This window comes from Oncorhynchus tshawytscha, linkage group LG05 (assembly GCF_018296145.1).
Source record: "Oncorhynchus tshawytscha isolate Ot180627B linkage group LG05, Otsh_v2.0, whole genome shotgun sequence".
NCBI classification, from domain to species: domain Eukaryota; kingdom Metazoa; phylum Chordata; class Actinopteri; order Salmoniformes; family Salmonidae; genus Oncorhynchus; species Oncorhynchus tshawytscha.
Genome location: NC_056433.1, coordinates 4,656,814 through 4,679,819, shown reverse-complemented (window position 1 = coordinate 4,679,819; position 23,006 = coordinate 4,656,814). Strand labels below are relative to the sequence as shown.

The 23,006-nt window shown below is 46.2% G+C and overlaps 1 protein-coding gene across 2 annotated transcripts in view; it reads right to left on the bottom strand.

Annotated features, from left to right (window-relative positions):
• Nucleotides 1-2,039: 2,039 nt before the first annotated feature.
• Nucleotides 2,040-23,006, bottom strand: part of LOC112249871 (zinc finger protein 513) — a 34,866-nt gene continuing 13,899 nt past the window's right edge. Inside the window, exons 1-3 of one of the 2 annotated variants that reach the window (XM_042321352.1) lie at nucleotides 16,122-16,600; nucleotides 7,115-7,912; nucleotides 2,040-4,285 (exon numbers count right to left, since the gene is read on the bottom strand). In XM_042321352.1, the coding sequence (XP_042177286.1) occupies nucleotides 3,369-4,285; nucleotides 7,115-7,832 (1,635 nt within the window). In that variant the 5' untranslated portion in view covers nucleotides 7,833-7,912; nucleotides 16,122-16,600 and the 3' untranslated portion in view covers nucleotides 2,040-3,368. Of the gene's footprint in view, nucleotides 4,286-7,114; nucleotides 7,913-16,121; nucleotides 16,601-23,006 lie in introns of those variants that run through there. The other variant, XM_024419582.2, reaches the window with a different exon arrangement.

The window sequence follows — 23,006 nt, the reverse complement described above, 5'->3', positions numbered from 1 at the left end:
AGTGAATCTTTCCTTTTTAAATCGCTACACACAAAGACATGGCTGTAATTCTGCCAGGTTTGGGATTGACATTTCATTTTACTGCCTGAATTGAAATGGACGGGGAAAAACAAACAGTTTCTATTGGACAAATTCAGGTAGGTCGAAACGTTTTGCAACAGAATCAGCGGAATGAATACACCCGTCTTCTACACACACACAGAACATTTCCCTACACTGGACAAGGTGCTTCAAACTATGTTCCATCATTTCTTTTAAAACTACTTTTTTTTATATTTTTTTTACTGCATATAGTAATTCACTTGATAAGATCTGTAAAGTTCATGGTCCTTGTATATTTGTCCCATTTATAACAAACTTAATGCCACTGAAAACATCACATTCTTCGAGATGGGGGAAAAACAAAGTTTATATTAAAAAATGCACTTCTAATGAGGAAATACAATCACAAAGAGCTTTATACTTAGTTCACACTAATCAGATCATGCTTCAACTTTACACGTCGTCTTGGGTTCCATCTCAAATGGCACCCGCTTCCCTTTATAGTGCACTGTTTAAACAGGGCCCATAGGGAGCCATTCCCTTTATAATGCACTGTTTAAACAGGGCCCATAGGGAGCCATTCCCTTTATAGTGCACTGTTTAAACAGGGCCCATAGGGAGCCATTCCCTTTATAGTGCACTGTTTAAACAGGGCCCATAGGGAGCCATTCCCTTTATAGTGCACTGTTTAAACAGGGCCCATAGGGAGCCATTCCCTTTATAGTGCACTGTTTAAACAGGGCCCATAGGGAGCAATTCCCTTTATAATGCACTGTTTAAACAGGGCCCATAGGGAGCCATTCCCTTTATAATGCACTGTTTAAACAGGGCCCATAGGGAGCCATTCCCTTTATAATGCACTGTTTAAACAGGGCCCATAGGGAGCCATTCCCTTTATAATGCACTGTTTAAACAGGGCCCATAGGGAGCCATTCCCTTTATAGTGCACTGTTTAAACAGGGCCCATAGGGAGCCATTCCCTTTATAGTGCACTGTTTAAACAGGGCCCATAGGGAATAGGGTGCCATTTGGGATGTATCCTTGCTTCAAGTAAAAACAGACATAAGGACGTAACAATGGGCTAACTTCACAGTTAATATGATCACAGCGTTTCCAAAGCAACACTAGCCTGGTCCCAGATCTGTTTGGGCTGTCTTGTCATTACCTAGCCTGGTCCTAGATCTGTTTGGGCTGTCTTGTCATTGCCTGGTCCCAGATCTGTTTGGGCTGTCTTGTCATTACCTAGCCTGGTCCCAGATCTGTTTGGGCTGTCTTGTCATTACCTAGCCTGGTCCCAGATCTGTTAGGGCTGTCTTGTCAACTCCTATGGTCATTAACCGTTCTAGTTGGTTATGAAGAAAAGCACAAACAGATCTGGGACCAGGCTAGGTAATGACCATAGGAGTTGACAAGACAGCCCAAACGGATCTGGGACCAGGCTAAATCCACACACCGTTAGAGTGCCTTAACGGGGCCTGGTTCAGTAGCCAGATAGAAATACCATGAATAGAGCAGACATCACTCCGGTTGAGGGTTGTCATGGGGAGAGAGAGAGCAGGGGGGGTATAGAGGAGATGGAATAGCAGACTGGTTAGAGGAGATGGAATAGCGGACTGGTTAGAGGAGATGGAATAGCAGACTGGTAAGTGGAGATGGAATAGCAGACTGGTTAGAGGAGATGGAATAGCAGACTGGTAAGTGGAGACTATAGAGGAGATGGAATAGCAGACTGGTAGGTGGAGACTATAGAGGAGATGGAATAGCAGACTGGTAAGTGGAGACTATAGAGGAGATGGAATAGCAGACTGGTTAGAGGAGATGGAATAGCAGACTGGTAAGTGGAGACTATAGAGGAGATGGAATAGCAGACTGGTAGGTGGAGACTATAGAGGAGATGGAATAGCAGACTGGTAAGTGGAGACTATAGAGGAGATGGAATAGCAGACTGGTTAGAGGAGATGGAATAGCAGACTGGTTAGAGGAGATGGAATAGCAGACTGGTAAGTGGAGATGGAATAGCAGACTGGTTAGAGGAGATGGAATAGCAGACTGGTGGAGGAGAGATGGAATAGCAGACTGGTAAGTGGAGATGGAATAGATGCAGACTGGTTAGAGGAGATGGAATAGCAGACTGGTAGGTGGAGACTAGAGGAGATGGAATAGCAGACTGGTAAGTGGAGACTATAGAGGAGATGGAATAGCAGCAGACTGGTAGGTGGAGACTATAGAGGAGATGGAATATTAGACTGGTTAGAGGAGACTATAGAGGAGATGGAACAGCAGACTGGTAGCAGGAGATGGAATAGCAGACTGGTAAGTGGAGACTATAGAGGAGATGGAATAGCAGACTGGTTAGAGGAGATGGAATAGCAGACTTGTAGGTGGAGACTATAGAGGAGATGGAATAGCAGACTGGTAGGTGGAGACTATAGAGGAGATGGAATAGCAGACTGGTAGGTGGAGACTATAGAGGAGATGGAATAGCAGACTGGTAAGTGGAGACTATAGAGGAGATGGAATAGCAGACTGGTAGGTGGACAGTATAGAGGAGATGGAATAGCAGACTGGTAAGTGGAGACTATAGAGGAGATGGAATAGCAGACTGGTAAGTGGAGACTATAGAGGAGATGGAATAGCAGACTGGTAAGTGGAGACTATAGAGGAGATGGAATAGCAGACTGGTTAGAGGAGACTATAGAGGAGATGGAATAGCAGACTGGTTAGAGGAGATGGAATAGCAGACTGGTAAGTGGAGACTATAGAGGAGATGGAATAGCAGACTGGTTAGAGGAGACTATAGAGGAGATGGAATAGCAGACTGGTTAGAGGAGATGGAATAGCAGACTGGTAGTTGGAGACTATAGAGGAGATGGAATAGCAGACTGGTTAGAGGAGATGCATACCTAGTCAATAGGACAACTGAAATGTGGGTTGTAAGGCATAATGTAAATGAAGTTAGGATATATACGGCACTGTTGGTATGTGTTGGGGGGGGGAGAACAGCATATGGTGGACAATGCAGGCAGCATTTAGTTGCGGACGTTAAAGTAGAACCCTCATCCCAGTCCATTCATCTGGCAACACAGCAGCAACCTTCCTTCACCCTCCTTTACTTTCTGTCCAAAAGGCATCAAACATTTCCACTAATAATCACCATGTTCTAGAATTGTGCATGATTCTAGAATTGTGCATGATTCTAGAATTGCGCATGATTCTACATAGCAGCTGCAGAGAAATCATTGACAACAACAACAAAAAAATCTAGGATTTTGCTGGTAGTTTAAGCTGTCATCTCCCATGTTCTGTGGTACAGCTCTGTCCCTCTCCTATCTGGACATATACTGCATCACCGCCTCTTCCTCTTTCCTCTGCGGCTGTCCCGCCACCCTTTCTTCCTCATCCTCTTCCTCACCCCCCTCTTCCTCACCCCCGCCGGACATCTGAACTTTGACCCATCCGTCGGTGGCGAGGCCATGTTTCTTCTGGTGTCGTTTGTAGTTGTCCCAGTGTCCCGTGGTGTAGCCACACTGCTGGCACTTATAAGGCTTCTCTCCTGTGTGTCTCAGCATGTGTCTCTTCAGATTCATACTCTGGTTACAGCTGTAGCTACACACTGTGCACTGGAACGGCTTGGCGCCCGAATGGACCCGCTGGTGACGTTTTAAGTTAGCCAGGTTCCCACAGGCGTAGTCACACAGGTGGCACTTGTACGGCTTCTCGCCCGTGTGCACGCGGTGATGGCGTTTCAGGTTGTCGAAGTGGGCGGAGGCGTAGTCGCACTGAGGGCACTTGTACGGCTTCTCTCCACTGTGCGTCTTCATGTGTCGCGCCAGGTGGTTGGGGTAGTGGGTGAGGAAGGGACAGGCACTGCAGGTGTAGACCTTGTCCCCGCGCTCTCCGGGGCTGTTGGGGCCAGATGACTCCTTGGTCAGCATGTCCAGGGTGCATTTGGCACAGATCTGTGCAGTGGAACCGTCCTCGTCCTCCAGGGGGGTACCACAGAGACGACAGGTAAAGGGGAAGAGCAGAGGAAGGAGAGAGTCTCTGTGTGTCTCCTCTGACTTCACTCCAGACCTAGACCCAGTCAAACACCTTCCTAAAGTCCCAGCCCCGACCCTAGCCCCAAGTCCAGGCCCCTCAAGAAGTCTTGGGGGCTGTTGCTCCAGTGGTGGTTGTAACCTTAGTCTGCTGTAGCGTGGCAGGTAGTCTCTGTTGTGGAGGTTTAGATCAGACCTCACCACTTCTGAAATCAGAGCAGAGGTGGGCCAAATTAGTCATCACACACACAGGGTTTTGGTTTAGTTTTACTATTTTTATGAGATTCTTCAAAGTAGCCACCCTTTGCCTTGATAACAGCTTTGCATTCTCTCAACCAGCTTCATGAGATAGTCACCTGGAATGCATTTTAATTAACAGGTGTGCCTTGTTAAAAGTTCATTTCTTTCCTTCTGATTGGCTCAAACGCATTAAGTTGTGTTGTGACATGGTAGGGGTGGTATACAGAAGATAGCCCTATTTGGTAAAAGACCAAGACCATATTATGGCAAGAACAGCTCAAATAAGCAAAGAGAAACGACAGTCTATCCTTACTTTAAGACATGAAGGTCTGTCAATATGGAAGACTAAGAACTTTGAACGTCTCTTCAAGTGCTATGATGAAACTGGCTCTGAGGACCGCCACAGGAAAGGAAGACCTAGAGTTACCTCTGCTGCAGAGGATTAGTTAGTTTACCAGCCTCAGAAATCTGCAATTAACTGCACCTCAGACTGGCAGCTTCATAAAATAGTACCCGCAAAACACCAGTCTCAACGTCAGCAGTGAAGAGGCAACTCTGAGATGCTGGACTTCTAGGCAGAGTTGCAAAGAAAAAGCCATATCTCAGACTGGCAAAATAACACAGACACTGGACAGAAGAACTCTGCCTAGAAGGCCAGCATCCCGGAGTCACCTCTTCACTGTTGACGTTGAGACTGATGTTTTGCGGGTAATATTTTATGAAGCTGCCAGTTAAGGACTTGTGAGGCATCTGTCTCTCAAACTAGACACTAATGTACTTGTCCTCTTGCTCAGTTGGGCACCGGGGCCTCCCACTCCTCTTTCTATTCTGGTTAGAGTCAGTTTGCGCTGTTCCATGAAGGGAGTAGTACATAGCGTTGTACGAGATCTTCAGTTTCTTGGCAATTTCTCGCATGGAATAGACTGACGAGTTTCAGAAGAAAGGTCTTTGTTTCTGGCCATTTTGATCCTGTAAACGAACCCACAAATGCCGACGCTCCAGATACTCAACTAGTCTAAAGAAGGCCAGTTTTATTGCTTCTTTAAATCAGAACAACAGTTTTCAGCTGTGCTAACATAATTGCAAACGTGTTTTCTAATGATCAATTAGCCTTTTAAAATGATAAACTTGGATAAGCTAACACAACGTGCCATTGGAACACAGGAGTGAAGGTTGCTGATAATGGGCCTCTGTACGCCTATGTAGATATTCCATTAAAAATCAGCCTTTTCCAGCAACAGTAGTCATTTACAACATTATCAATGTCTACACTGTATTTCGGATCAATTTGATGTTATTTTAAATGGACAATTAAAAAAAAAAAACATTTCTAAGTGACCCTAGACTTTTGAACGGTGGTGTAATTGTATGAAAATATACATGAACACATCTTTAAAGTATTCCAAATGGTGAAACTGAAGAACAGGCCTAAATCTTTAGTTCACATGTTTCATGAGCTGACATAAAAGATCCCAGAAATGTTCCACACACACAAAAAGCTTATTTCTCTCAAATGTTGTGCACACATTTGTTTACATCCTTGTTAGTGAGCCTTTGCCAAGATAATCCATCCACCTGACAGGTGTGGCATATCAAGAAGCTGATTGAACAGCATGATCATTACACAGGTGCACCTTGTGCTGGGGGCAATAAAAGGCCACTGTAAAATGTGCAGATGTCTCAAGTTGAGGCAGTGTGCAATTGTCATACTAATTGCAGGAATGCCGCCAGAGAATTGAATGTTCATTTCTCTACCATAAGCCGCCTCTGTCGTTTTAGAGGATTTGGCAGTAAGTCCAACCGGCTTCAGAACCGCAGACCACGTGTAACCACGCCAGCCCAGGACCTCCACATCTAGCTTCTTCACCTGCGGGATCGTCCTGCGGGATCGAGACCAGCCACCTGGACAGCTGATGAAACTGTGGGTTTGCACAAACTGTCAGAAACAGTCTCAGGGAAGCTCAACTGCGTGCTATTCTTCCTCACCAGGGTCTTGACCTGACTGCAGTTTGGCCTCGTAACAGACTTCAGTGGGCAAAACCTTCGATGGCCGCTGGCACACTGCTCTTGATGGAGGAATCATGGTTTTAACTGTACCGGGCAGATGGCGTCATGTGTGCGAGCGGTTTGCTGATGTTAGTGTTGTGAAAAGCCTCATTGTGGGGTTATGGTATGAGCAGCAGGTATAAGCTATGGACAACGAACACAATTGCATTGTATCGATGGCTATTTGAATGCACAGAGATGCCGTGACGAAATCCTGAGGCCCGTTGTGGTGCCACTCGTCCTCCACCATCACCTCATGTTTCAGCATGATAACGCACGGCCCCATTAAGCAAAGTTCTGTACACACTTCCTGGAAGCTGAAAATGTCCCAGTTCTTCCATGGCCTGCATACTCACTAGACATGTCACCCATTGAGCATGTTTGGGATGCTCCGGATTGACGTGTACGGAAGCCTGTTCCAGTTCCCGCCAATATCCAGCAACTGCGCAGAGCCATTGAAGAGGAGTGAGACAACATTCCACAATCAAGAGTCTGATCAACTCTATGTGAAGATGTGTCACTGCATGAGGCAAATGGTGATCACACCAGATATTGACTGGTTCTCTGATCCACAGCCTTACTTTTTATCTGTGACCAACAGATGCATATCTGTATCCCCAGTCATGTGAAATCCATAGATTAGGGCCTAATGAATTTATTTACATTGACTGATTTCCCTCTATGAACTAACTCAGTAAAATCTTTTAAACTGTTGCATTTTATATTTTTTCTGTGTAATTGAAAAATACCTTCAGCTGAAGCACTGGGCTCCTCCTTCCTCTTAAGACCATGCCCACTAGCAGGAGGACCAACAGCAGGAGGGCCATTAGCAGGAGGACCAACAGTAGAGGGATCAATAGGAGATCCGCAGGCAGGTCTCACTGCTCCCTGTCCCGCCCCCTGTCCCGGCTGTCCAGCCACATGCATCCTCTGATGCCTCTTCAGGTTGCCTAGGGAACTGCAGGCGAAGGAGCAGCAGTCACACCTGTATGGTTTCTCCCCAGTGTGAATCCTCAGGTGTCTCTGCAGGTTGACCAGCTGGGCCGAGGCGTAGGTACACAGGGGACAGTGGTACGGCTTCTCCCCGTTGTGAGTCTTCATGTGCCTCTTGACGTGATTGGCATAGCGTGAGGAGAACCCACACAACTGGCAGGAGTGGAGCTTGGAGTTGGGACCGTCGTCACCCATTATGGAGTTGTCGTCCGTTACGTCCCCTCCTTCCTCGCTGTCGTCCGCTTGTGACTGCGAACCGGAGCGAAAGCCACCGAACGCGCCGCTGAATCCCCCTCCCCCTCCTCCTCCCTTGCAGCAGCGGTGACAGTAGGGTCCCACCAGATCCAGACCACAGCCCCGGCAGGACAGGTAGGGGGGGAAGGGGGGCTCGAGGTCGGGCTGGGAGGTTGGACCATCCTCCTGGTCCCTGCAGCTCTCGGTGGCGGTGTGGGGCTCATCTGCGTCACTCTCCATACTGAGACGGCTGAAGGCACAACTCTCTTCCTCATCCCCCAGAGGGTACACAGAGAAGCCGATCTCAGCCGCTACAGAGTCTGAAAGGCAGATAAAAAAGATGTTACGATGAATCCTCACAGTCACAGGGTTAAATAAACTACCAGTAGACACGTTAGACTGAGAACCCATCTACACCACAGGAGGAGAGACACGTTAGACTGAGAACCCATCTACACCACAGGAGGAGAGACACATTAGACTGAGAACCCATCTACACCACAGGAGGAGAGACACACTGAGAACCCATCTACACCACAGGAGGAGAGACACGTTAGACTGAGAACCCATCTACACCACAGGAGGAGAGACACGTTAGACTGAGAACCCATCTACACCACAGGAGGAGAGACACATTAGACTGAGAACCCATCTACAGACACGTTAGACTGAGAACCCATCTACACCACAGGAGGAGAGACACGTTAGACTGAGAACCCATCTACACCACAGGAGAGTTAGACTGAGAACGTTAGACTGAGAACCCATCTACACCACTGGAGGAGAGACACGTTAGACTGAGAACCCATCTACACCACAGGAGGAGAGACACGTTAGACTGAGAACCCATCTACACCACAGGAGGAGAGACACGTTAGACTGAGAACCCATCTACACCACAGGAGGAGAGACACGTTAGACTGAGAACCCATCTACACCACAGGAGGAGAGACACGTTAGACTGAGAACCCATCTACACCACAGGAGGAGAGACACGTTAGACTGAGAACCCATCTACACCACAGGAGGAGGAGAGACTGAGAACGTTACAGACTGAGAACCCATCTACACCACAGGAGGAGAGACACGTTAGACTGAGAACCCATCTACACCACAGGAGGAGACTGAGAGATCACGTTACAGACTACACCACAGGAGAACCCATCTACACCACAGGAGGAGAGACACGTTAGACTGAGAACCCATCTACACCACAGGAGGAGAGACACGTTAGACTGAGAACCCATCTACACCACAGGAGGAGAGACACGTTAGACTGAGAACCCATCTACACCACAGGAGGAGAGACGTTAGACTGAGAACCCATCTACACCACAGGAGGAGAGACGTTAGACTGAGAACCCATCTACACCACAGGAGGAGACACGAGACTGAGAACCCATCTACACCACAGGAGGAGAGACACGTTAGACTGAGAACCCATCTACACCACAGGAGGAGAGACACGTTACAGACTGAGAACCCATCTACACCACAGGAGGAGAGACACGTTAGACTGAGAACCCATCTACACCACAGGAGGAGAGACGTTAGACTGAGAACCCATCTACACCACAGACACGTTAGACTGAGAACCCATCTACACCACAGAGGAGAGACACGTTAGACTGAGAACCCATCTACACCACAGGAGGAGAGACACGTTAGACTGAGAACCCATCTACACCACAGGAGGAGAGACACGTTAGACTGAGAACCCATCTACACCACAGGAGGAGAGACACGTTACAGACTGAGAACCCATCTACACCACAGGAGGAGAGACACGTTACAGACTGAGAACCCATCTACACCACAGGAGGAGAGACACGTTACAGACTGAGAACCCATCTACACCACAGGAGGAGAGACACGTTAGACTGAGAACCCATCTACACCACAGGAGGAGGACGTTAGACTGAGAACCCATCTACACCACAGGAGAAGAGATTGAGAACCCATCTACACCACAGGAGGAGAGACACGTTAGACTGAGAACCCATCTACACCACAGGAAGAGACACGTTACAGACTGAGAACCCATCTACACCACAGGAGTTACAGACTGAGAACCCATCTACACCACAGGAGGAGAGACACGTTACAGACCGAGAACCCATCTACACCACAGGAGGAGAGACACGTTAGACTGAGAACCCATCTACACCACAGGAGGAGAGACACGTTAGACTGAGAACCCATCTACACAACAGGAGGAGAGACACGTTAGACTGAGAACCCATCTACACCACAGGAGGAGAGACACGTTAGACTGAGAACCCATCTACACCACAGGAGGAGAGACACGTTAGACTGAGAACCCATCTACACCACAGGAGGAGAGACACACTGAGAACCCATCTACACCACAGGAGGAGAGACAGGTTAGACTGAGAACCCATCTACACCACAGGAGGAGAGACACGTTACAGACGAGAACCCATCTACACCACAGGAGGAGAGACACGTTAGACTGAGAACCCATCTACACCACAGGAGGAGAGACACGTTAGACTGAGAACCCATCTACACCACAGGAGGAGAGACAGGTTAGACTGAGAACCCATCTACACCACAGGAGGAGAGACACGTTACAGACCGAGAACCCATCTACACCACAGGAGGAGAGACACGTTAGACTGAGAACCCATCTACACCACAGGAGGAGAGACACGTTAGACTGAGAACCCATCTGAGAACCCATCACAACAGGAGGGAGAGACACGTTAGACTGAGAACCCATCTACACCACAGGAGGAGAGACACGTTACAGACTGAGAACCCATCTACACCACAGGAGGAGAGACACGTTAGACTGAGAACCCATCTACACCACAGGAGGAGAGACAGGTTAGACTGAGAACCCATCTACACCACAGGAGGAGAGACACGTTACAGACTGAGAACCCATCTACACCACAGGAGGAGAGACAGGTTACAGACTGAGAACCCATCTACACCACAGGAGGAGAGACACGTTAGACTGAGAACCCATCTACACCACAGGAGGAGAGACACGTTACAGACTGAGACGTTAGACTGAGAACCCATCTACACCACAGGAGGAGAGACACGTTAGACTGAGAACCCATCTACACCACAGGAGGAGAGACACGTTAGACTGAGAACCCATCTACACCACAGGAGGAGAGACACGTTAGACTGAGAACCCATCTACACCACAGGAGGAGAGACACGTTAGACTGAGAACCCAACCCATCTACACCACAGGAGGGAGAGACACGTTAGACTGAGAACCCATCTACACCACAGGAGGAGAGACACGTTAGACTGAGAACCCATCTACACCACAGGAGGAGAGACACGTTAGACTGAGAACCCATCTACACCACAGGAGGAGAGACACGTTAGACTGAGAACCCATCTACACCACAGGAGGAGAGACACGTTAGACTGAGAACCCATCTACACCACAGGAGGAGAGACACGTTAGACTGAGAACCCATCTACACCACAGGAGGAGAGACACGTTAGACTGAGAACCCATCTACACCACAGGAGGAGAGACACGTTAGACTGAGAACCCATCTACACCACAGGAGGAGAGACACGTTACAGACTGAGAACCCATCTACACCACAGGAGGAGAGACAGGTTACAGACTGAGAGCCCATCTACACCACAGGAGGAGAGACACATTAGACTGAGAACCCATCTACACCACAGGAGGAGAGACACGTTACAGACTGAGAACCCATCTACACCACAGGAGGAGAGACACGTTACAGACTGAGAACCCATCTACACCACAGGAGGAGAGACACGTTAGACTGAGAACCCATCTACACCACAGGAGGAGAGACACGTTACAGACTGAGAACCCATCTACACCACAGGAGGAGAGACACGTTAGACTGAGAACCCATCTACACCACAGGAGGAGAGACACGTTAGACTGAGAACCCATCTACACCACAGGAGGAGAGACACGTTAGACTGAGAACCCATCTACACCACAGGAGGAGAGACACATTAGACTGAGAACCCATCTACACCACAGGAGGAGAGACACATTAGACTGAGAACCCATCTACACCACAGGAGGAGAGACACAGACTGAGAACCCATCTACACCACAGGAGGAGAGACGTTACAGACGTTACAGACTGAGAACCCATCTACACCACAGGAGGAGAGACACGTTAGACTGAGAACCCATCTACACCACAGGAGGAGAGACACGTTACAGACTGAGAACCCTCTAGACTGAGAACCCATCTACACCACAGGAGGAGAGACACATTAGACTGAGAACCCATCTACACCACAGGAGGAGAGACACATTAGACTGAGAACCCATCTACACAACAGGAGGAGAGACACGTTAGACTGAGAACCCATCTACACCACAGGAGGAGAGGTGAACGACGAGTCTCTACAGTAAGGGGCGACATACTTTTTTTTTTTTTTTTTTTCATTTTTACTTTTTGTGGGGGGAGCCTTTCATTTTTATTACCAAAAAAACAAACATTCTACATTTAAACATTTGTTATATTCTTCAGATCAACAATGGATCGGCCATCTAAAGATATCCATGTGAACACTGTACAGAATGCACGTTTTTAAAAATCTCTCTTTTCTATTCTGTAGGCCAACAATAACAAGCAATCCTTTTTCTCCTATTAGGGATGGAACCAATGATGGATATAAACCCTGGATTGATGATGCTATGTTTTGACCATTGAGAGGCTTTGAATCCACCGGTCGGCCATGTTGGCACTCCCCAGTAGGAGCAGTCCTACATCGGAATTAATGGAATTCTACAGTGTTTCAGTTAAAAATGACAAACATTTTAAAAAGTATAACAATTGTAGTGGGGACAGTCGCATTAGTAATCTATAAAAAATTATACTTTAAGGAGAATGTTTAACTCATGTTTATGTCTGTAATAGAATAACGTGGCAAAAACAAAATGTAGACATTAAGTGCATTTCTATATCTTCCTAAATCTTTTTTTACACTGGTGAGGGCGAGCCAAGATGGAGGCAAGGTGGCTTCAACACAATGGTGAGGGAGAGCCAAGATGGAGGCACAGTGGCTTCAACACAATGGTGAGGGAGAATCAAGATGGAGGCACAGTGGCTTCAACACAATGGTGAGGGAGAACCAAGATGGAGGCACAGTGGCTTCAACACAATGGTGAGGGAGAACCAAGATGGAGGCACAGTGGCTTCAACACAATGGTGAGGGAGAATCAAGATGGAGGCACAGTGGCTTCAACACAATGGTGAGGGAGAACCAAGATGGAGGCACAGTGGCTTCAACACAATGGTGAGGGAGAATCAAGATGGAGGCACAGTGGCTTCAACACAATGGTGAGGGAGAACCAAGATGGAGGCACAGTGGCTTCAACACAATGGTGAGGGAGAGCCAAGATGGAGGCACAGTGGCTTCAACACAATGGTGAGGGAGAATCAAGATAGAGGCACAGTGGCTTCAACACAATGGTGAGGGAGAACCAAGATGGAGGCACAGTGGCTTCAACACAATGGTGAGGGAGAATCAAGATGGAGGCACAGTGGCTTCAACACAATGGTGAGGGAGAACCAAGATGGAGGCACAGTGGCTTCAACACAATGGTGAGGGCGAGCCAGGATTATTTACCTTTATTTATTTAACTAGGCAAGTCAGTTAAGAACAAATTGTTATTTTCAAATGACAGCCTAGGAACAACTGCCTTGCTCAGGGGCAGAACAACAGATTTTTACCTTGTCAGCTCGGGGATTCGAACTTGGGGGGGATTCGATTAGTTTCGGTTACTAGTCCAACGCTCTAACCACTAGGCTACCTGCCGCACCACAAGATGGAGGCAAGGTGGCTTCAAAACAGTGCCCCATATCAGGCATCTAGTGTATGTATAAATCATTGGATGTGACAAATGGATCATTTCCCAATGCTTCAACAAGCATCGGGTCTGGGTGTCACGGTGCGTCCCTGTCAGATGGTTAAGCACGGCACCTGTACTACCCTCTACTGTACCCCACCTCGCAAAGTTTGCATTTCCTTCTCATTTAACTTCTCAAAATATTGCCGTACAGGACTTCACTGCTGTCGCTAGCCTTTCTCAACTCCAAAATAATTATTTCCTTGACTCCTTGTACGTCAACTCCCATTGGTGAGTGTCAAGATTCGACTCCTAAGATTCAGTATTTTTGGAACGGAAGAGACTGATTAGTTGCAGTAATTCCGAGAACACAAACAATCACATCTTTCATAGCGAGCTAGCGAGGGACGGAGAGAGAGAGAGAGAGGCGAGGGGCACAGTATAGGCAGGTCTTTAAAACTTTTTTTTGTAGCAGGTTAGGAAAGCATTTTAGCTAACCTTAACCCTTTTTCTAACCTAAGTCTCCTACCTTCCACATAAATTCTCCTAACCGGCTACAAAAAAGGTAACTTCCGGTCGCAGCTGTACTACGTCTGGCCAGAACTGTGGTGGAATCAGGGCACCAAAACAGTAGAGCAGTTGAGCCTCGTGCTTCAACACTCTTTGTTGTGGAAATTGACCCACTAAGCAGTTAACTTTCTGCATCGACCAAAAAAAACATGTTTTTCTTTTTGGTTAGGGATTTTTTTTCTTAAACGTTTAAGGATCCCAATTTCGTTTAAACATTTACATCCCTATCTCCTATCAAGAGTGAAATAGCCAAACCTCCAAACCCAATAACCCATAGCAGATGTGCTGACAATACTTAGACAGTGTTAGACAGGTCAGACTAAACAGACAAGAATGCATCCCAACTGGCACCCTATTCCCTGTATAGTGCACTACTTTTGATTAGGGCACATAGGGCTCTGGTTAAAGTAGTGCACTACTTTTGATTAGGGCCCATAGGGCTCTGGTTAAAGTAGTGCACTATATAGGGGAAAAGGGTGCCATTTGGGACGGAGGTAAATCTGACAGACCTGCATTTGATTAAACCCTCAACAGAACAATTTAAAAGCCTTACTGTGAAACAGTGTCTTTCGAATCCTGGCTAAGACTGCATGCCCTAGACTCCAAAGAACATTTCAGTGTTCACAAGAAGGTATCTAGCTCCATCTCCGAGGTCAGACTAGAATACATTCAGAAGGTATCTAGCTCCATCTCCGAGGTCAGACTAGACTACATTCAGAAGGTATCTAGCTCCATCTCCGAGGTCAGACTAGACTACATTCAGAAGGTATCTAGCTCCATCTCCGAGGTCAGACTAGACTACATTCAGAAGGTATCTAGCTCCATCTCCGAGGTCAGACTAGACTACATTCAGAAGGTATCTAGCTCCATCTCCGAGGTCAGACTAGACTACATTCAGAAGGTATCTGGCACCATCTCCAAGGTCAGACTAGTATACATTTAGAAGGTATCTGGCTTCATCTCCAAGGTTAGACTAGAATACATTCAGAAGGTATCTAGCTCCATCTCCGAGGTCAGACTAGAATACATTCAGAAGGTGTCTGGCACCATCTCCGAGGTCAGACTAGAATACATTCAGAAGGTATCTAGCTCCATCTCCGAGGTCAGACTAGACTACATTCAGAAGGTATCTAGCTCCATCTCCGAGGTCAGACTAGACTACATTCAGAAGGTGTCTGGCACCATCTCCGAGGTCAGACTAGAATACATTTAGAAGGTATCTGGCTTCATCTCCAAGGTTAGACTAGACTACATTCAGAAGGTATCTAGCTCCATCTCCGAGGTCAGACTAGACTACATTCAGAAGGTATCTAGCTCCATCTCCGAGGTCAGACTAGACTACATTCAGAAGGTATCTAGCTCCATCTCCGAGGTCAGACTAGACTACATTCAGAAGGTGTCTGGCACCATCTCCGAGGTCAGACTAGAATACATTTAGAAGGTATCTGGCTTCATCTCCAAGGTTAGACTAGACTACATTCAGAAGGTATCTAGCTCCATCTCCGAGGTCAGACTAGACTACATTCAGAAGGTATCTAGCTCCATCTCCGAGGTCAGACTAGACTACATTCAGAAGGTATCTAGCTCCATCTCCGAGGTCAGACTAGACTACATTCAGAAGGTATCTAGCTCCATCTCCGAGGTCAGACTAGACTACATTCAGAAGGTATCTAGCTTCATCTCTGAGGTCAGACTAGAATACATTCAGAAGGTGTCTGGCACCATCTCCGAGGTCAGACTAGACTACATTCAGAAGGTATCTAGCTCCATCTCCGAGGTCAGACTAGACTACATTCAGAAGGTGTCTGGCACCATCTCCGAGGTCAGACTAGAATACATTTAGAAGGTATCTGGCTTCATCTCCAAGGTTAGACTAGACTACATTCAGAAGGTATCTAGCTCCATCTCCGAGGTCAGACTAGACTACATTCAGAAGGTATCTAGCTCCATCTCCGAGGTCAGACTAGACTACATTCAGAAGGTATCTAGCTTCATCTCCGAGGTCAGACTAGAATGCATTCAGTTGGAATCAAACCAATTCAAAAAGGCAAATACAATCTCTGTTCTAGCAAATAATCATTCATAGCTCTACGTAGATAGTGTTTCATACTCACAGTGCTGGCAGCTTGTATTACCGCTATGCTGTTTGCAGTATTTATCCAAATAATAAGGGGTGAAAGATAAATAAGATGCCTCTGTTGCAGTAGGCCTCCCCCCAAAAACATGAAGAAAGAACAGACAGTTTGGCTAGGCCTCTGTTCTCTCCCTCTCTAAATCCTTCGTTCTCCGTCTCCTTTTCACTCCCTTTATCTCGGTCTGTGAAGAAGCAGCCTTCTCTGACCTAGTCGTGGCTAGGCCTCTTTAGTGTTTTTCTTCTCCCTCAGTCTCTCTCCTTCTTTCTGGCCTTATCTCTCTCTGAACTAAACCCAGCAGCAGTAAGGAATGGGAGATAAACCTCCTTCTCCCAGCCAGGCAGAGAGAGACTGTGAGCAGGGTGGGAGTCTGATACAGCCTTTTATTGAGCTTGTCTGTCCCTGCTCTGCTAGAAACTCTGCCTGCTGGATGATTACCAAGCCTAATGATGATGACTATAATGGCAGTGGCTGATGGTAATGATGATGGTGATGATGATGATGATGACGATGACAGCGGGGGAGCAGGAGGCAGACAGGACATGATGATGATGATGATGATGATGATGAATAAATGGTTTCCAGGGTAATGGAGTCCTTGATGATAATGGTGTCCTTGATGATAATGGTGTCCTTGATGATAATGGCACTGCGTCTTTTTATCACCCTTATATAATAATGGCTGCTGCTTGCCACTGCTCTTTTTTAAAATATTTTCCTTTGCCATTTTTCAGATTGTTCTTTCTGACAAAGAGGCCACAGAGGGAGGGAGAAGAAGGAGAGAGAGGGAGAAGGAGAGAGAGGGAGAGGAAGAAGGAGAGAGAGGGAGAGGAAGAAGGAGAGAGAGGGAGAGGAAGAGAGCAGGAGGGAGAAGGAGAGAGCGGGAGGGAGAAAAAGGAGAGGGAGGGAGAAGGAGAGAGCAGGAGGGAGAAGAAGGAGAGAGCGGGAGGGAGAAGGAGAGAGCGGGAGGGAGAAGAAGGAGAGAGAGGGAGAGGAAGAAGGAGAGAGAGGGAGAGGAAGAAGGAGAGAGAGGGAGAGGAAGAAGGAGAGAGAGGGAGAGGAAGAGAAGGGGAGGGAGGGAGAAATGTCCCTGAGCAGCACCCAACCAGCAGTGGGTTTATTTCTCTCTCTCTGTCTGTCATACTAAAAAGAGGCTGTCACCAACACAGAGAGACAGCTCAATGTGTGGTCAAATGCTTTTATGCAAATATTGTTCATGGCACATTGCTTTAGTAAACCTAATCAAGGATTCTCAAAGAATTTTCAGAAAGATATTTACTGCTGGTTATGAACTTTGTGTAAAAAACAATCTCACAAAATAGCCACAGACCTAATACTCATAGAAAAAGCAGAAATATAAAAATGAATGATAAAATGTAGGCAAGCGTTTAGTTTTCCAACAGACAGTGATTTTTCTTTGTCTCTATTTTTTAAGTGATAAACACCACTGACTACAGCGTTACCCTGTGAACTACTTTCAGCGTTACCCTGTGAACTACTTACAGCGTTACCTCGTGAACTACTTACAGCGTTACCCTGTGAACTACTTACAGCGTTACCCTGTGAACTACTTACAGCGTTACCTCGTGAACTACTTACAGCGTTACCCTGTGAACTACTTACAGCGTTACCCTGTGAACTACTTACAGCGTGACCTCATGAACTACTTACAGCGTTACCTCGTGAACTACTTAAAGCGTTACCCTGTGAACTACTTACAGCGTTACCTCGTGAACTACTTACAGCGTAACCTCGTGAACTACTTACAGCGTTACCTCGTGAACTACTTACAGCGTTACCCTGTGAACTACTTAAAGCGTAACCTCGTGAACTACTTACAGCGTTACCTCGTGAACTACTTACAGCGTTACCCTGTGAACTACTTAAAGCGTAACCTCGTGAACTACTTACAGCGTTACCTCGTGAACTACTTACAGCGTTACCTCGTGAACTACTTACAGCGTTACCTCGTGAACTACTTAAAGCGTAACCTCGTGAACTACTTACAGCGTTACCTCGTGAACTACTTACAGCGTTACCCTGTGAACTACTTAAAGCGTTACCCTGTGAACTACTTACAGCGTTACCCTGTGAACTACTTACAGCGTTACCCTGTGAACTACTTACAGCGTGACCTCATGAACTACTTACAGCGTTACCTCGTGAACTACTTAAAGCGTTACCCTGTGAACTACTTACAGCGTTACCTCGTGAACTACTTACAGCGTAACCTCGTGAACTACTTACAGCGTTACCTCGTGAACTACTTACAGCGTTACCCTGTGAACTACTTACAGCGTTACCCCGTGAACTACTTAAAGCGTTACCTCGTGAACTACTTACAGCGTTACCCTGTGAACTACTTACAGCGTTACCCTGTGAACTACTTACAGCGTTACCCTGTGAACTACTTACAGCGTTACCCTGTGAACTACTTACAGCGTTACCCTGTGAACTACTTACAGCGTTACCCTGTGAACTACTTACAGCGTTACCTCGTGAACTACTTACAGCGTTACCTCGTGAACTACTTACAGCGTTACCCTGTGAACTACTTACAGCGTTACCTCGTGAACTACTTAAAGCGTTACCTCGTGAACTACTTACACCACTGACTACACTGTTACCTCGTGAACTACTTAAAGCGTTACCCTGTGAACTACTTACAGCGTTACCTCGTGAACTACTTAAAGCGTTACCCTGTGAACTACTTACAGCGTTACCCTGTGAACTACTTAAAGCGTTACCCTGTGAACTACTTACAGCGTTACCTCGTGAACTACTTACAGCACTGACTACACTGTTACCTCGTGAACTACTTAAAGCGTTACCTCGTGAACTACTTAAAGCGTTACCTCGTGAACTACTTACAGCGTTATCTCGTGAACTACTTACAGCGTTACCCTGTGAACTACTTAAAGCGTTACCTCGTGAACTACTTAAAGCGTTACCTCGTGAACTACTTACAGCGTGACCTCGTGAACTACTTAAAGCGTTACCTCGTGAACTACTTACAGTGTTACCTCGTGAACCACCTCGTGAATAACCCTTTTCAGGTTTCAGCACTAGATTTAAATTTGTGAAAGGGGCATACTCATAATGGTAAAATTAAATTGGCCCCCACAGGCACAACACAACCAGTGTTAAACAACCTCTATGTCAGGCAGTGTCAGAGGAAGGGCACCCCCCCCCCCAAAAAAAAATCCAAGACTCCGGCCACCCAAGCCATAGACTCTCCTACCAACCGGCAAACTGTACCAGAGCATTGGCTTTTGAACCAACAGGCTTCGAGACAGCTTCTACCCAGAAGCCATAAAACTACTAAATAGTGAATTAATGGTTACCCAGACTATCTGCACTGACTTATACACACTCACCAGACTATATACGGTGCATTCGGAAAGTATTCAGACCCCTTAACTTTTTACACATTTTGTTACGTTACAAATTTATTCTAAAATGATTCATTTGTTTTTTCCCCCCCTCATTAATCTACACACAATACCCCACAAAGAAAAAAAATATATATATATAATTTTTTGCACACGTGTTAAAATAAAACTGAAATATCACATTTACATAAGTATTCAGACCCTTTACTCAGTACTTTGTTGAAGCACCTTTGGTAGCGATTACAACCTTGAGTCTTATTGGGTATGACGCTACAAGCTTGGCAAACCTGTAATTGGGGAGGTTCTCCCATTCTTCTCTGCAGATCCTCTCAAGGTCTGTCAGGTTGGATGGGAAGCGTCACTGCACAGCTATTTTCAGGTCTCTCCAGAGAGTGTTCGATCGGACTCAAGTCCGGGCTCTGGTTGGGCCACTCAAGGACATTCAGAGACTTGTCCTGAAGTCACTCCTGTGTTGTCTTGGCTGTGTGCTTAGGGTCGTTATCCTGTTGAAGGTGAACCTTCACCCCAGTTTGAAGTCCTGAGCAGATTTTCATCAAGGATCTCTCTGTACTTTGCTCCGTTCATCTTTTCCTCGATCCTGACTAGTCTCCCTGTCCCTGCCGCTGAAAAACACGCCCACAGCAAAATGCTGCCACCACCATGCTTCACCGTAGGATTGGTGCCAGGTTTCCTCCAGACGTGACACTTGGCATTGTGAAAAATAGTTCAATCTTGGTTTCATCAGACCAGAGAATCTTGTTTCTTTTAGATGCCTTTTGGCCAACTCCAAGTGGGCTGTTGTGTGCCTTTTACTGAGGAGTGGCATCCATCTGACCACTCTACCATAAAGGCCTGATTGGTAGAGTTCTGCAGAGATGGTTGTCCTTCTGGAAATTTCTCCCGTCTCCACAGAGTAACTCTAGAGCTCTGTCAGAGTGACCATCATGGTTCTTGGTCACCTCCCTAACCAAGGCCCTTCTCCTCCAATTGCTCAGTTTGGCCGGGCAGGCCAGCTCTAGGAAGAGACTTTGGTGGTTCCAAACTTCTTCCATTTAATAATGATGGAGGCCACTCTGTTCTTGGGGACCTTTAATGCTGCAGAAATGTTTTGCTACCCTTCCCCAAATCTGTTCCATGACACAATCCTGTCCCCGAGCTCTATGGACAATTCCTTCAACCTCGTGGCTTTGTTTTTGCTCTGACATGCACTGTCAACTGTGGGACCTTATATAGCCAGGTGTGTTTCTTTCCAAATCATGTCCAGTCAATTGAATTGACCACAGGTGGACGCCAATCAAGTTGTAGAAACATCTCAAGGATGATTAATGGAAACAGGATGCACCTGAGCTCAAAGCAAAGGGTCTGAATACTTATGTAAATAAGATATTTGTTTTTTATTGTAATAAATTTGCAAACATTTCAAAAATGTTATCGCTTCGTCATTATGGTGTATTGTGATGTCAATATTTTTTATTTAACCAGGCAAGTCAGTTAAGAACAAATTCTTATTTTCAATGACAGCCTAGGAACAGTGGGTTTAACTGCCTTGTTCAGGGGGCAGAACAACAGATTTTTTCCCTGTCAGCTCAGGGATTCGATCTTGCAACCTTTCGGTTACTAGTCCAACGCTCTAACCACTAGGATACCTGCCGCCCCATGATGGGGTATTGTGATGTCATTATGGGGTATTGTGATGTCATTATGGGGTATTGTGTGTAGATTGAAGGATGAAATAAGGTAAACATCTCTCATCTTAGAAAAAGGCTGTAACGTAAAACAAAAGTCAAGGGGTCTGAAAACTTTCCGAATGCACGGTACACACAAACATCATTTACTGTTCTTTATTTTACTAATACCTAGTCACGTTACCCTGCCTTCCATGTACATATCTACCTTATTATTATCTATCCTGATGTCTAGTCACGTTACCCTGCCTTCATGTACATATCTACCTTATTATTATCTATCCTGATGTCTAGTCACTTTACCCTGCCTTCCATGTACATACTGTATCTACCTCAAATACCTTGTACCTCTGCACATTGATCTGATACTTCCTGTATATAGCTCCACATTGATCTGGTACTGGTACTCCCTGTATATAGCTCCACATTGATCTGATACTTCCTGTATATAGCTCCACATTGATCTGGTACTGGTACTCCCTGTATATAGCTCCACATTGATCTGGTACGGGTACTCCCTGTATACAGCTCCACATTGATCTGGTACTAGTACTCCCTGTATATAGCTCCACATTGATCTGGTACTAGTACTCCCTGTATATATAGCTCCACATTGATCTGGTACTGGTACTCCCTGTATATAGCTCCACATTGATCTGGTACGGGTACTCCCTGTATACAGCTCCACATTGATCTGGTACTGGTACTCCCTGTATATAGCTCCACATTGATCTGGTACTAGTACTCCCTGTATATAGCCCCACATTGATCTGGTACTCCCTGTATATAGCTCCACATTGATCTGGTACTTCCTGTATATATTGATCTGGTACTCCCTGTGTATAGCTCCACATTGATCTGGTACTTCCTGTATATAGCTCCACATTGATCTGGTACTGGTACTCCCTGTATATAGCTCCACATTGATCTGATACTTCCTGTATATAGCTCCACATTGATCTGGTACTTCCTGTATATAGCTCCACATTGATCTGGTACTTCCTGTATATAGCTCCACATTGATCTGGTACTTCCTGTATATAGCTCCACATTGATCTGGTACTTCCTGTATATAGCTCCACATTGATCTGGTACTTCCTGCATATAGCTCCACATTGATCTGGTACTCCCTGTATATAGCTCCACATTGATCTGGTACTACTAATTATTGTATAAACACAAACTCACTTCATTGACAACAGCTCTGCTAGGCGCAAGAAGTATGAATGTCCTGACTTATACGGAGGCCGTATCAGTCAAATGCTGTACGTCACCACAGATTCCACAATGACCATAAAATAGGCTTTTAGTGATTTACGCCTTGTGCACAACGGTTGCGTCAAAATGTATGTGTTCCAGCAGAAGCCAATTAAATTAATTGGGAGGGACTCTGCACTGCTGCAAATCACCAGCTGGACTAGTGTGCAGTGTGGCATGCTTTAGATTTATTGAACTTGTGTGTTGTTTTGTCTACCAGTAGTAAACCACCTTAGAAGTTACTCATGTGTAACGCGATTCCTTTTGTTGTTATGCGGCGCGTGGATTGTGAAGACTAAGTCAAATGTACCGTAGGGCAATAACCACATGGCGTTATGCTTGATCTGGTAATGTGGTGCGGAAGGCGCCGTACAGAGTGTGTGATGCAATTGCCGAGCCTTCAGATGCTTGTTGCCAAATCAACTCTCCATAACGGAGATGCCGTGCGCCCCGCATAGCTCCCACATCAACATGATTGTTTTGACGGTAGGTGGGACCGGTACATCCTATACAAACACATTTCCTTCACAACA